Source organism: Aythya ferina (assembly GCF_964211825.1).
Source record: "Aythya ferina genome assembly, chromosome: 16".
NCBI classification, from domain to species: domain Eukaryota; kingdom Metazoa; phylum Chordata; class Aves; order Anseriformes; family Anatidae; genus Aythya; species Aythya ferina.
Genome location: NC_140315.1, coordinates 14,906,977 through 14,921,862, shown reverse-complemented (window position 1 = coordinate 14,921,862; position 14,886 = coordinate 14,906,977). Strand labels below are relative to the sequence as shown.

The 14,886-nt window shown below is 35.1% G+C and overlaps 1 protein-coding gene across 3 annotated transcripts; it reads right to left on the bottom strand.

Moving 5' to 3' along the window:
• Window positions 1-14,719, bottom strand: LOC311445581 (translocating chain-associated membrane protein 1-like 1). 3 transcript variants are annotated; one of them, XM_084537858.1, is made up of 11 exons: window positions 14,525-14,719; window positions 9,189-9,249; window positions 7,554-7,672; window positions 7,009-7,125; window positions 6,857-6,915; window positions 5,999-6,083; window positions 5,627-5,697; window positions 5,436-5,540; window positions 3,762-3,905; window positions 2,853-3,013; window positions 1-1,166 (listed from the first exon to the last, which is right to left on the bottom strand). In XM_084537858.1, the coding sequence occupies exons 1-11, from the start codon at window positions 14,642-14,644 to the stop codon at window positions 1,105-1,107; spliced, it is 1,104 nt and encodes a 367-aa protein (XP_084393984.1). In that variant the 5' UTR covers window positions 14,645-14,719; the 3' UTR covers window positions 1-1,104. The 3 variants fall into 3 exon arrangements, with proteins under 3 accessions (XP_084393984.1, XP_084393985.1, XP_084393983.1); XM_084537859.1 differs by lacking the exon at window positions 1-1,166 and adding an exon at window positions 2,241-2,452; XM_084537857.1 differs by lacking the exon at window positions 1-1,166 and adding an exon at window positions 2,241-2,412.
• Window positions 14,720-14,886: the final 167 nt, after the last annotated feature.

The window sequence follows — 14,886 nt, the reverse complement described above, 5'->3', positions numbered from 1 at the left end:
TAGTTAAATAATTCATTTTAATATAAGCATATTAATATTAAAATAACATCTAAATAAAGTGTTCACATAAGGAGCAAATTAATACCTTCACAAACAAAAAAACTTGAGTCAGAGACTAAAATAAATTATTATCCAGAGACAAAGAAAAAAAAAAGGCCTTTAGGTTATGCTTAGTATAGCATTCATTGCAATACTGTTTGAATGCCTCCCTGAAGAATATTAGACTCAAGTTTAAGAAGCAGCTGTTACAAATTAAAGGAAAATAAAACAGTTGAGGAAAAAAATTGGCATGTGATTGCAAGTGTAAAATACTAACTTTTTAGAAATATTTTAAAATGAAAGACAAAACTTCCAAAGGGCTAAAATACAACAGATATTAACTGGCTACTTTTTATTTCCACCTCCTTTTGCCCTCCTATTACAAGAGGGTATAATCCACAACAGAAATCCAACAGGCAATCTACCATTTATGCCAAGGGACACAATTTGCATCTTTACTAAAGATAGTCCACATCTTTATACTGCAAGATTAGCAATGTCCTGTCAGAATTTGCACTCTAAATCTGTAATCTTCGAATGGAAATTAGTTATAAAGCATTTTTGCATTTTTCTGTATATTTTTGCAATATAGCTTCTAGATACTCCTCTTACTCCATATAAGAGGAGTGCAACAAAGAAAATAACTCTCAGGGAGACACGGGGTAAAGAAATATGGTAAGAACCTTCTGGTACAGACTTTAGATTGTATAAAAACATAAAACCAAACAACTAAGATTTAGACAGCCTCCTGAAATATATGTAATAAAAATATTATAGAAATGTACTAATTTCTGATCACAGAACCGGAAGTTACAATTGATCTGTCCATTTTTATTGTTAGAGATAAGCGAGTTTAAATATGACTACTGGGATAAACTAGATCAAAGAGGATCCTATCATAAAGTTAGGGTTATTAATAAAAATATTGTAAAAATATAACCTGATAGTGTCCATTTAAATAATGAGACATCCAAATTATAGCTTTGCAGGATCAATTCTTTAACTCAGCATTCTGTCAAACATTGTCTTCTGATACTAGCTTGTATCTCATACATGTACTGTTTTTCATTTTCTTATTCTTGGTGATGCTCCATCTTCTAGCTTAGCTGCTCCATTGATGATGTTAGCTGTAATTTTAAATAAAGAAAAATTAAAATACAGTAAGTAGAAATACAACTTGTTCTCACATGAAAAACACAGCAATTAGACCAGGGGAAGAAAATCAAGTATTTGTTCCAGTTGAAATTAACTTCAAGTTAGGTACCTAACATGTTTAAGAACTTTGGCTGTATGAAGTTACTAAGAATAGGAAATCAGACAGAATTTGCTTTTAAGTCTAGTCTCCTATCTGCAGCAGTGAGCAGTAGCAGATGTTTCAAGACGAATATTAAAAATACGGCAAATAAAGGGCAGCCCTACCAACATAACATCTCAGATTCCAGGGGATCTTTGGCAACTTCCTGAAGTCTAAGCTGCATTTAGATCATTGTAAGGTGTTGACTGCAACAAATCATTGACAAAAGGATTATGAAGATCTTTCATGAGACATTAATGCCACTCTGAAGTCTATTGTTGTGTATACATAGATTATATTTCATTTTCCCTCCCTCCATAATATGCATTACTTTGAGTAGCTTAGTTTAGGAAATGCATTGTAGATTATGAATTTAGGTTTTCGTTCTTGTTAAAAAGAAAAAAAAAAAAAAAAAAAAAAAAAGGCAAACCATTCTCCATGTTTGCAAGATCACTCCACAACGCTCTCCTGTCAGGCATCTGAAGTTTTGTCTCATTGGTAGGTTTTGTTACTTCACCAATTTGTTTATGAATACATCAGTATAGAAACTTGTTGGGGCCTACTGATAAGCTCTGTCTAGAGTGACAATTGATTATTGTCATTATTTAGACAATTGACTATTCTTATATTTTGAGTAATTACTAATAAGTATTAATCAACATCTCTTCTATGATGCCTTAGTTTAACAGGTATCTTTTTTTTTCCATTATTTCTTGTACCAATCTTAGTGATTCCTTCAGATTTTTTCTTTATACAGCATTCTTCCACCAGTAAGGAAGGTGCTATCCTAGACAGCTTGCCACTTCACACTTAACAGCTTTCTCTGTCACTAGCTTAAGAAGTTCAGGCCATGGAACGAAGAAAAGGTGTAACAGTACAGATGGAACTAAGTAACGTATAAACGGTATGAAATTTCACAATCTTCGTAACACTTTATTGATATAATACAGGGATTTGAAAGTCATATAATGTCATTTATTAAAAGACTTTTTCCATTTGTCCTTTGCCAGTTAGGATGTCAGGGATGTTCCTTTGGAGTTCTTTTTTGGTGGGTTTGATGTTCTTTACATAATACATCTCTACATAGAAGAACACGTGAACAAATTAAATTTTAATGATCTGAAATTAATAGAATATATAAGATATAGTAGGGATTTCAGACGATACTCTTCTCATTAAGTTAAACAATTTTTGAAGCATTGGAAAGACTTTAAAGATAAAAAAAATAAACATTAAGCCCCATTTCATGAACTGTTCCTTGCATTTAGATTAAAATAGTCTTCAATGAATAACACTAACCATGAAGATCACCCAAGGTTAGCACTAAACATAGGCAGCACTCTGAGTGCTGTCCTGTTGACAATTACAGAACATGTCCTAACTCCTGAAGAAGTTATCATGTTGTGTATATTCTCTACACATCAAGAGATAGATGCTTTTACTCTTTATGAAAAGATGATGATGCATCTTGTATCAAACCATTTGGTCTAGAAAGAACTTAAAATGTTATGCCACTGACCTCTGCTTAGTTCCTTTTTTGTCAGTTTGTTCTTTGTGTTTGTTATTTTCTTCTTTGGAATTTGCTTCTTAATATGCTCTCTCCATTTCTTCAGCTGAAAATTTATAAATTTCCACATCATCCAGGCCTGCGTTAAACAAACAGCACCCAGGCAGCTAATCCTAATGAAATTTAGGATTTTAGGGACAGTTAGATAAAAGGTTTGGTTATTCATTAACAGACTATAAATCTGTCCTTATTTTTTTTCCCCAGAAGTCTACTATTAAAACAATTTAAATCTCCATACCACAGAAAACAGATCTATCAGAAGGCTTTACTCAAGATAAAGTGCATCACACACGAAATGAATGAGCACTGTATGAAAGCATACTGATATCAGCAATCATGTTTATCAAGGAGCTATGACCATAGCTTTCAACAGCCAATAGGAGAATGTGTGACTGCTTGCCAGAAAGGGCTTCAATCTATGAATGAAAAATCATAGAGATTAAAAATCCCTCCCACATACTAGATTGCAAGCATTGATTTATAAGGTGAGCATTAAAGTGATGAGTTCATGATGGAAAAGTAATAAAATTTCAAAATGAACACATACAAAAATATTTTTTAAATATGGGTATTATTATTTCCAAATGATACTATGTCCACAATATTCATAGGAGAAATAAATAAACAATTCAGTTAAAAAAGAAGACACCCCTTTCTTCTTTCACACATATCCTGTTCTACTACTACTATGAAAAAAAAAGATAGAGCACAAAATTCCCTTTTCCTTAAATAATATAAAGGAAAGGTGTCAAACAGGGAATTTCTTCAAAACACACTGTCCTCTTGGACTGTTTTAATAAAAGATATTTTGAAATGTCACATTATACAAGCATTAATTGATGTCTACTAGCCTTGTTATACCTCACACTGAGTACATTGAAGTTTCCATCTGCTATGGAAAAACCTGGATTCTCTACTTTGGCCAGACCAAATCCAAACGTGAGGACGGATAAAGTTAGGGTCAGAAGACGCACCATTACGAAAAGTAAAGCCCAGATGGTAAATCTGAAAACAAAATAATGAAATTAATGTGCTTTCTCTGTTTAACCCATTTCTTTTCAATAAACTCAAACATACAAAGAGCTTTTCATTAAGCTCCTCTCAGTAACTACAGAAAAAGCCTACAGAAAGGCCCAATAATTACAGAAAAACTGACGTGCAAAACATTCAGTACTGCTTCAAGGTGTTAAATACAGAAAATGAGCTTTCACTGTGGAATAGGGGGCAACTTTTTGCTCTAGGATGTGAGAGAAGAATCCCGAGTAACAGAGTGCCATTAAAAAGATAAAAATAAATGTATAAAAATCAGTATTATTACTGCCATAAGATAAAGATTTATTTGGAAAAATACTTAATATCAAATGACTGATGAATTAAATGGATTAAAAAGGCACTATCGGGGGGGAGGAGGGGGCATAGTTGCTTATTTAATCATTAGGATTATAAGACAGGAAAAGATTTTTCTCTTAATCAGTATGTTTAGCCTTTATGCTTTTGGATGTTATATAATGAAAAGCAGGTAACCTCCTACCTCCAAAAAACTCACAATTAAATAGGATATACAAATGAAAAATCACCTCTCCCACGTCCCCTATATGCATTCATAAACACAGATTTTCTGAAAAGAACATTCAGCACACCTATTTAAAATGCTGGTTTTAAGGAATGACTTGAATGCATCTGGTGAGAAGACCAGAAAGGGAAGCAGCACTACACTACCTCAAAGGAGTCTGCTTATACATAATTGATTGCATGAAAGAAAGCAAGGTGTTTATGATAATAAACTGGTCAGAAAATGGACGAATATGAAGCAAGAACACATAAATGGAACAATGTTATTTGTTTTTGTGTTTTGTTTTTTTTTTCAAGTTGGAACCTCCAAAATTCTTTGCATTCAAATGGCAAAACATACCCTATCCTTCTTAGCATGCTTCTGTTACATATCTCTGTTCTACATCTCATTTCTTTCTCAAATTCATTACTTTCATACCCATTATTCTCAGAATAGTTAAGAACCTTACTCAAGATATATATATATATATATATATATATATATATATATATACACACCTTATCAGCTACACATTTTTAGACATCACCTCCCATGTTGTACAGTTACTTCCCTTCTGCACCTTAACTATAAAGGAGAGAGACCTGCAAGAATTTACAGGGAATGTTGCTTTTATTAAAAAAAAAAAAAAAAAAAGAATTGATAAAGTCATCCCTACATACAAGTATTTATGGACACATAAGTAAGTAAACTGGCATCATATAGAAGCAGAAGCCAATATATATCTCATATGGGACTTTAACGAAAAGCTCAAGCAAACTCCTACGACGATGATTATGAGGTGGTGTACATGTATTTGCTTCTATGTCTATGCAATTATGATGACTTCTTTTGGAATTCAAAGCAGGTAACATTACACATAGAACAAAAGACTTCTTACCTAAGTACTTTTACATACATTGAAATCCACTTATATACAATTAGTATAAATTTTCTGAATTTTAATTAATACATGAAAGATTTACCCTTTTTGCTTGTTTTCATCACTGAAGTAGAAAAGACGTGAAGCATGAAAAATGAGTTCCACTAAATAGTGAGGTACCATCAGAATTAGCCCCAAACGCTGCAAACTATAAAACAGAAAAGTTATATATTTTTTAATTTAAGTATGAAGAAAATAGATACACTGATTGAAAATGAACATGTAAATACTTACTTTAATATATAGGCACCAGAGATATGAGCAATGTAAAGGCAAATATAACATAGCTGCCTTGGAATATCTTCCTAAAATTGGAGAAATTATATTAAGTGCTGTTATGGTTTCACTATATTATCCAAAGAAAAAGCACATCATTCATTAAGTTTGACTATTTTTCATACTACTGTGCAAGTGTCTGGAAAGAACACCTGAATGTGAAACTACAGAATGCCTGTACAAGTTACCTAGGAATGCAAGAAAATAAAATACATAAATGGTATCTAAATAACTGCATATACAAATACAAGCAATATAAACAAATATCAATATGAATAATTTGAAATGAATATGTATTTAATTAACTGTACTGATGAGTTCTCTCCATACCTTTCGGATCTTCTGGAAGTATAGTTCTGACAGTGCATGAAGCCAATAGGCTATCTGGCAAATATAGAAGAATTTTACCTGAAAACTAAACAATAATTCAGATGAAGAAAACGAAAGCTTGAAAACTCACCATCTTTTAAAATGAGATAAATTTTATTTCATTATCTTAAAATACGTCATTCTGACTCATTATACTTTATGATTCCCAAATCATGGGAACTGCAAATACAAAACAAACCTGTGATGACAGTTTTTTTGAATTAGCGTTCATAAGCTTCTTGATAGCAAGTTCTCAATCACCTTTTAAGACAGTAAGAAAGAAAAAAAAGACCCTAAAAACCAGAAACAATGTATCATGTGAGCAATAAAACTCACTTCTTAAAAATTAGTATGATCTCCCTTCATTCTACCACCCTTGCCAGGAAACAGATGAGATGAAAAAGAAAAAAGGCCACACAATGAGTTCTGTAAGTCATCTTAATAGTAATCAAAAATCAATTAAGCTCTAAGTCCTGTCTATTAACCCACCCACAAATATACATTTCTTGAGTGTAGAACAGTTCATCAGTCCTATTATAGGTCCCATTTTGCAAAGAGTTTCACCTTGTCAGCAACCACAGTTAATTTAAAGGTAAAGGTAAAAAGACATGCAAGTATCTTTTAGATTTTTAAATTATCACAAATTACCTTTGGATAAAACAGCCATCAATTTTCAAACAAAAGAAAGGATTTTCACTTAATTGTCATTCTTATCAAGTACCAATGTCACTACCTTAACAGCAGTCCCTAAAATTTTGGGCAGGGAAATATCCAGTAAGTAGAAGCACCAGGTTTTCCAACTGAAAATAGAATACTTACAGCATACGAGAATGGGGATAATCTTTCCACAGTAATGTTGGGTTCACCGTGAGTTCTTCCTAAAGATAAAGGCCATTGATTTAAGGACCTTCTTAATCCTTCAAGTCTATTTTTTTTTTAAATAAAAATAGCAAATAGAGTGACTTACTTACTGCATTCAAAATACTGGCTCCCCATACAAATGAAAATAAGTAGAAAAATGCTAGCTGTCCTGACTCATTGAATTTGCTGTGTTTTGTTTTTGACAAATGCAGACGTCTATTAATTTTCTAGAAACAAAAAGATGAACAATACATTTAATTTCTAAGACAAACAACTATTTTGGAGTTAGTGTCCCCTCTTAATTTCTTAATTCCCAAATCTCCCATTCCTTAATCAAAATGCATAGCTCCCACTATTCAAAACCTTAATCTGTGCTTTATACACCAATTTGCTTTACTAAGATTTGCCACTAAAGTGAAGTTCACACAGAAGATGTTGAGATATGTTCAAATTTTTTTTCCCTATAATCATATTGATAAATGTTTCTAATCTATTTGCACACAGAAATCATTTGAGCTTCTGTGGTTCAAATGATCTACACATGAAGATATTCCACAACCATTTAACAATAGACAGAAAAATAGGAAAATTGTTAGCAAGTGATGGCTAAAAATAACATTTAAAACAGGGAACTACGCACCAGTAATGAACTTACATCTAATATGTAGTCCTGGATTACAGCATGCAGAATAATAGCTATGAGCATGTAGAAGAAGATTGTAGCAATGTCTTTAGGACCATATTCATAAAAATTAACATGCTCACTCTTGTCATCTGGAAAAGAAAAAGTGTATTTTTTACATTCTTTGAAGAAATACTCTGCAACCAAGAAAAGGCAGCAGCGACCACTGTTCTTGGAAGTTACAGTAAACTGATACAAGAGACCAGTTATTTTCTGGTTTTGAAAATTACTTTTTAAGCCTGATTCAAATAACCTACATCCTCTTTTCCTTCAATATAGTGATATAATTATAAACCAGGAATGAACTATTGAGAGCAGCAGACACTGAGCCATAGCCTCAATCCATTTTCTTCATCCAGACCATCAAAACAAACAAACAAAACATCTTACAGTCTACATTTTGGTAGAGAACCAAACAGATTCGATTTTAAGACTCATGACTACACGTAGAAAAAAAACTATATAGTGAGGATAGTATCCATAGTCATTTGACACATTGGTAAATAACAAGCAACTTCTTTCTCTTTTTAAAGAGATGCTGCATATTTGCAAAATAATTTTACTTTTACAGAACTAATATATGTTCCTATAAATCAAAAACAAAATCACTATAAAAAAGAATATTACTATTGTCACAAGTACTTCAAGTGCTCACATTTACAATGTTTAAGTGTAGGAGAAAATATATATGAAATTCAATTTAAAAAGCATGTAGAAGTAGCAGTAGGCTTGAAGAAGGCATATTTTGTAGGGATGTCTCTCCTTTGGCCTACAGACACCCCTTACAACAGCTCCACCTTTCTTCACACATCTATGAGACAACAGAAAAGAAATAACTTGCACTTCAACTGGTGAAGAACCACACTCATCCTGATTTTCAGGCTAGGCTATCTACTATTTAGAATCCTCTGCTTTTGTCTAAGAGAGGGCACTGAGTTGGCTGTTTCAGCTGCCACTTTTCATAAACATCGAGGAATTAAAAAAAAAAAATTTTTTTGGTCTAACTAGCCTTAAGACTATCCTTTGACAAATAATAAACAGCAGAAATATGGCCAAACATTTTTTCTAAAGGATACTAGGCCAGAAGGTGTCAAGAAAACAATTAACTGCTTCCCATAACAGGAATGGCACAGGTCCTAACACACAGTACATTTGCAGAATTCTAAGTGTGAAATGTACCATATCCATATTTGAAAACAGCCTGTGATATAATCAATGAACAAGTAATTGCCTATCAAATGCTGCTTCTGTCTGCACTATTTTTCAAAAGAGACATTCACTAGTGATATATTCCTGAGTCAAAACCTCCAGAATTCCTGGTGCAAAACTCATCTAGATCTTCTGTTAAAACCTGACCACACAATTGTACACATATATACACACATACACACCAAACACTATGAAGAGGTCACATCACAAACATCTTTATATCTACAAATGGATTTTACTTTAGTCTCTGCTTTAGGAGATTTCTACCTGATGCTGTTCAAATATCAGTAAAATATTTGTATTATAAAAGTGAAGTTTTGAGAGCAGGGAAAAAAGATAACTTTTAACAGTTGAGCTCTTCCATTACATAGAAACAAAATAGATTTGATTTAATCTTACCAATGGTATAGGTGACATTGTACTGCACAGTAATAAAGATGATGACGTACTTGGCTGTGACCTGGAATTTTAAAAGAAACAAGAAAAAGCTAACAGATTTTTCAAATAAACCAGACCATACAACAGCTAAAAGTAGAAGATTATGCCATCAACAAATGTTCTTCCACTTTTAATTTAAATCAGCAAGGTCCCCGAAGTGTTATTCATCTCTTACAAATGGAGAGGTTCACCTTGTTGCAAATCCTTCAACATTTGCTGCGTAGGGTCAGGACTTGAATTATGTCTTTTTAGCTAAGGATCAAATTACTCACTGTTCTACTAAATAACATTTTAAAGTGTTTAAAAGTGTAAATGGCTTTTATTTATTTCAAAAGTTAAGACTCTAAATTAATCCAGATAGAAAGTTTCACACAACCTTGCTAGATATTCAAAAAAGTGATATACTGGCTAAGCCTCTGTATAAACAAACTGAGTATTCAAAACATCACAGTAGAACTGTAAGACTCACCTATGAATTTTTGTCAATCAAGCAAGAATAAAAAAAAAAAGATTGATCTTAGGAATAAGATCAACAGTAACCAATGGTATACTTTTACATTACTTTTTCCTCTGGTGGCAAGACTATTAAAAACAAAAAACAAAACAGAAAACAAAACAAAACAAAACAAAACAAAAAAAAAAAAAAAAAAAACCTACACCCAGTGCTTTCAGCCATCCCCAGTTCCTGATAATGTCTTCCCATTTCCATCCTCCAGTATACATAGCCCTTAGCTATGGCAATGGAACTGTTTATAATCTGGATTACTGTATGATCCTACAACTGAGTGGTAAGAGGTAAATGTTTGCTTAGTTAACTGAAAACATTTCATTATCTGGCTTGCACAACTTCAAAAACAGCTGTGTTGATCTAAGTGATAAAGTGATGAACTATAACAGAGATATAAGTGGAAGGGGAAACAAACAACTGCTTCTTTTGGTGCAAAAAATGCAATACGGAATTATATCCTGCACCACCATAATGAAAACATTTTTTTTTTTTACACCTGCAAGCAGTCAGTTATCTAGGTAATAAATCAGAGAAGGGCAACAGGCTTCATCTGAAAAATGATGTGAAGTAAGAGAATACATTTTTGTACCTGTTATATTTTCTCTTAAAATGATCTTCACAAACATGAATTAAATGAAAAAAAAAAAAGAAAGCTATTTTCACCAGGTGTTACACAGTCTATTTTCTCAAAGTATAACTGAAAACATCCAGGATTACATAAAACAAGCATCCATTTAACCAGCTACAAATCAAACAAGTGGCACAAAAATGCTAAAGAGCCTCTGTAACAAAGGGGGAAATGGCGTATCACTGCAGTACACTGCATCCATGAAATTAAACAGTAGAGGAGTCATAATCCTCAAGAGTGCTTTTGAAATGAATTCTCATTAAGGAAAGAAAAAAAAAAAAAAAAAAAAAAAAACATTTATTCTGGCATACAAAATTGACCATCAGACACTGAAGTCCCAAAAATGATTTAACCTTGTGTAAGCCAGCGCTACCATCAAAAGGAGTGATCTTGCTTTTCTCTTGTCTGCCAGTTGCTTCTTGTCTCTGTCCGTTTGTGCTATCAAAAGTAGTGATGTGCTGAACTGGACAGTAAAATTATACAAAGTAAAACAGACCCAGCCAAACAAAAGGGAGGGGAAAACCCTACTAATTATAACACAGATATATTTCCTAACATGCTGCGCTACTCAGCTGTGAAAGTTCTTTCATGTGCTCAGTGGTGAGAACAAACAGCGAGAGCATCACCAGCGTAAAGTGTGCATGGAATGAGAGCATGACAAGTCCATTGACAATTCTCCTGGAAAAGACAGGGAAAACACAGGTAATTATATAGGGACTGATGTCACCAGCAACAAGCTAAAACTGAACCGTTTGCTTTCAGTAAGTCATCACCCAGGACCCACAGCAACACTCTTCCTTGCAGAGAGGCATTATCACTGCACCGTGCAACTTCTGCCAGATCCCTTAATTCGGGACCATGTCTCTTCCCTCTCATTCTACATGCCAAAATGAGAACAGCGACGTGGTCAATGGTTGTGGCTCTCTCTGCTGCGCTGCCTTCTGAGACTGTGGATGACTGCAGGCTGTGAGAAAAGCCTTATTACAGAATCCAGAGCAGCTCAAATGACAAAGAGAAGAAAAGGAGCAATCTATAAAGTAAATGGGTGCATAGCTTACAAATCTAACCGTTAAGCTTGTGCTTCACATTTTACAAAATACCTTCTTCATATTTACTTCATTAACATAATTCCTGTTACCCTACACATTCACTTATTCATCTTATCTTATTCACTAATTCATCTTATTTCACTCTAAAAAGAACTGAAATCATATGCTTCCTTTAGTGGAATCCACTCAAGTATTATGATCATATCCCAATGGCACACCAGGAAGTTAGTTCTCCTATGGATAAGCTCTCTCTTTTTCTAAATGCTCTTTGGGAGAAGAGGGTAGTAAGCATCTTCACAAGAGCCCAGCAGGTTAGCTTGTCTGTTTGTCTATGAAGCATACAACATGACACTACAAATGCTCTACTCTACTGGAAGTACTGGAGCCTAATTAAGTGGTATTCTGTGGTAAGACAGCCATGGATATAAGGATGATGTAAATTGTTCTAAGAGGAGGAAAGAAATCACATGAAGCTTCCTCTTAAAAGATAATAGAGGCTTAAGAAGAACTAAAATAAAGGTTTCTTTAGAAGACAAGTGTCACCCTGTTTTCAGGAAAAGGAACAGTATTGGGCACATAAGAGACTATGAAGTTTCTCAGAGAAAATAAAAACTTTACTATTTTACCTGTTGTTTTTTAACTGCCACTTTTCAACATGTTATAAACACAGCACATCTCCTTACACACATCTTTAGACCTCATTATAATCAGCAAAGTTAAGGTATGGGGAAACACAATTAAGGTGGATAAACAGTCTTAAGTATAAGAGTTTCCTTTAAAGAAATTCTTGTAATTCAATTTATAGCATTCCAATGCTCATTTCTAACTTTAACACACTTATTGTTTTTTCATATGGTCTTAAAACTATGAGCAACAGCCATCTTGAAAAGAAAACCCTGTATTTACCGCGGAACTATGCAACCCTGAGCAGATCATTCAATAGTTAGTCAACTGTGAGAAGTCTCATTTACACTTTCTTTGACTTATTAGTGTGTAACCCTGAGGTACCACAGGTTAGGTTTGGACATCTATTATTGACAGCTGCAGCTGAAATCACAGAAAGCATAAAATGCAGTGAAAAGCATTGATTAAAAAGACAACAAAAAAATGTAGTCCTTCAGTGCTTCAAACTTAAAAGTTAAAAATAATTTCTCTTTAATACAGACAGGAAATCAAGACCAAAAGAAAATAGAAATAACAGCTGTGTAAGCAAGTCCAGTAATACTTACGAAGCACTCAATAGAGAAACATAATGAATGTCACCAAAAAATACTGGAAGAACATCAGTAGTTTTGTTTGTTTGGCATAGACTGAATTACAGATTAAAAAATGGTCTAAAACCTCCACAGTGAACAAATGAAATATAGATTTAATTCACATAACTCTCGTATTTATTTATAGTTTTGCTCTGTATGAGACAGATCTAATACAGAAAAATCTGGTTGTAGAACGAAAGGATGTATAGGGTTTTTTAATATAGATTATAGTAATATGAGTATTTATCACCTGTTACATAGCACCACTGTTCCTTGCGTAGCACCTGAAAGCTATCTCAATCCACAGAGTATTTCTGCATCAAAAAGTAGATGCACGTTTAAATTATACAGTAAGTATATTCAAACACTCAGTATAAAAACACATCACATGCCACCCTTGAATATAGTCTGCAGAATGTTGAACTTTGAGAGTTATACTGAGTAGGAATTAATTTACTAATCATACTTGGATGTAACTAATATTAACTCTCCTTTCTTCCTTTAAAGAAGTCACCTTCATCAGAATAACGATGCTGACCCTGGGGGAGTTGCAGAGGCCCTCCAAATACCTGTAGAGTTACAGGAACACGACCTCTGCATCATATACAAAGCCTGCACAAAGACAAATGGAATTTGGAGACTGAACTCAAAAAAAAAATTTTTTTTGTTTTAACGGTAGAAAGACACAGGACAATACCAGTTTAGAAGTAACATATATCAAGATACATAAAAAGTTCCTTTTGGGATCCCGAACAGGGTTTACATTATCCCATGTGCCAGCATTTACTTCTGTTCTTAAAGTCTTTATCACCCAAGTTGTTAAGCTCCTAGCATTTTTATTTATTTTTTTATATCCCAAGACTGAGTTCTGCATTTCATATATAAACTTCTATACCATATTCCTCCACAGATAACAAAACGTTATACCTCAACATCAGTTTGTCCCCATTTAGAAGGGAATTATCTATACATCACAATTGCTTTCTCAAAAAAGTGAGCAACTGCATGTAACTCTTTTCTGTCCGAATTTAACCGTAATTATAAATCAGATTGTTCTGAACTAAAATCTCATCCAACTGGCAGAACATGTTGAAATATCTCTGCGTAGTATTTGTCTATTCAGCTTAACCTCTATTTACCAAGCCTTATCCCTTACTCCACACTAGTGTAACGTGTTTACTCAGTAGCACACACTGAAGAGTTCTGTCACAGAAGTGGGAAAAAGATGACAAATACAGCAATAAAGGGAGCAGCTGTGCAGAAGTGTGACTAGTAGTTTTTAATTACCATCTGATTAAGCATACTTAAAATAAAAACTGGTGGTCTGAAACCCTCTTTACAATAGTGTTCCTACTTGTTTTACCACGTGGGCATTTGAAGAGGGGAAAAAAGTTCAAAACAGTCACAACAAAGAGACATGCAGTGACTTTGCTCTGTGTGAGGGGCATTTTTCTCATAACGGAATTAAGTGGAAGGGAGCTTGTGGGAAGCTGTTAGGAATCAAGGTGCAAACGTGAAAGAAAACTGGACGAGAAAGAAAATAAGAGAGCAGCCAGCACAAGTGTTGAAAAGTGCGAATAGGAGCTGGCAGAGAAGGCAGCGGAGAACTGAGGGGGAGCTGAGGGCGCCCGGTCCAGGTGCACGGAGCTGGGCGTCGGGGTGAAGAACCACGATCCCTGCAGGGGTAAGGGGAAAGGCAAACGGGGGCAGAGGAGCGGGGCAGAGCCCCCCAGCCACAGGGCTGAGGCGCAGAGGGGACTCTGAGGCGGGCACCCCAAAGCTGCTGCCCCACAGCAGGACCGGGACCAGTCACCGCTTCCCTCAGCGGCCGACGGCCGCCTCGCCCCGCCCTGTACCTCGAACATCAGCCCCAGCAGGATGCCCACGGCCAGGTAGGACGCGGCGTCCGCGTGGTTCTGAAGGACGAACTCGGGGCTGAGCACCGGCGGGCTCCTGCCCTTCCTGCGGAGCCCCATCGCGCCCGCGGCCCCGCTGAGGGGTGCGGCGACTCCCGCCCAACCGCCTTCAACCCACACACGGTAAACACAGCCAGCCCCAAGGGCCCGCCCCCTCCTTGGTTTTAACCAATCAAGACGAAGGAAGCCATGAGTGGCGGCGGTGGAAGCTAACGGTTAGGCGACTTGAAAGAGCGGTTTTTAAGGGGGCGAAGCTTCGTGAGGCGGTTGGGCGCTCGCGGCTGGAGACGGGTGCAGAATGA

Bases quoted from the DNA above. Each gene is read 5' to 3' on its own strand.
- LOC311445581 (XM_084537857.1), bottom strand. From the start codon at position 14,644: ATGGGGCTCCGCAGGAAGGGCAGGAGCCCGCCGGTGCTCAGCCCCGAG. The intron at 3,014-3,761 runs GTATAACAAGGC...AAATTTCATTAG, and splicing joins TTCAATGTACTCAGTGTGAG to GATTAGCTGCCTGGGTGCTG. The intron at 2,413-2,852 runs GTCAGTGGCATA...TCTTCTATGTAG, and splicing joins AAAAAAGGAACTAAGCAGAG to AGATGTATTATGTAAAGAAC.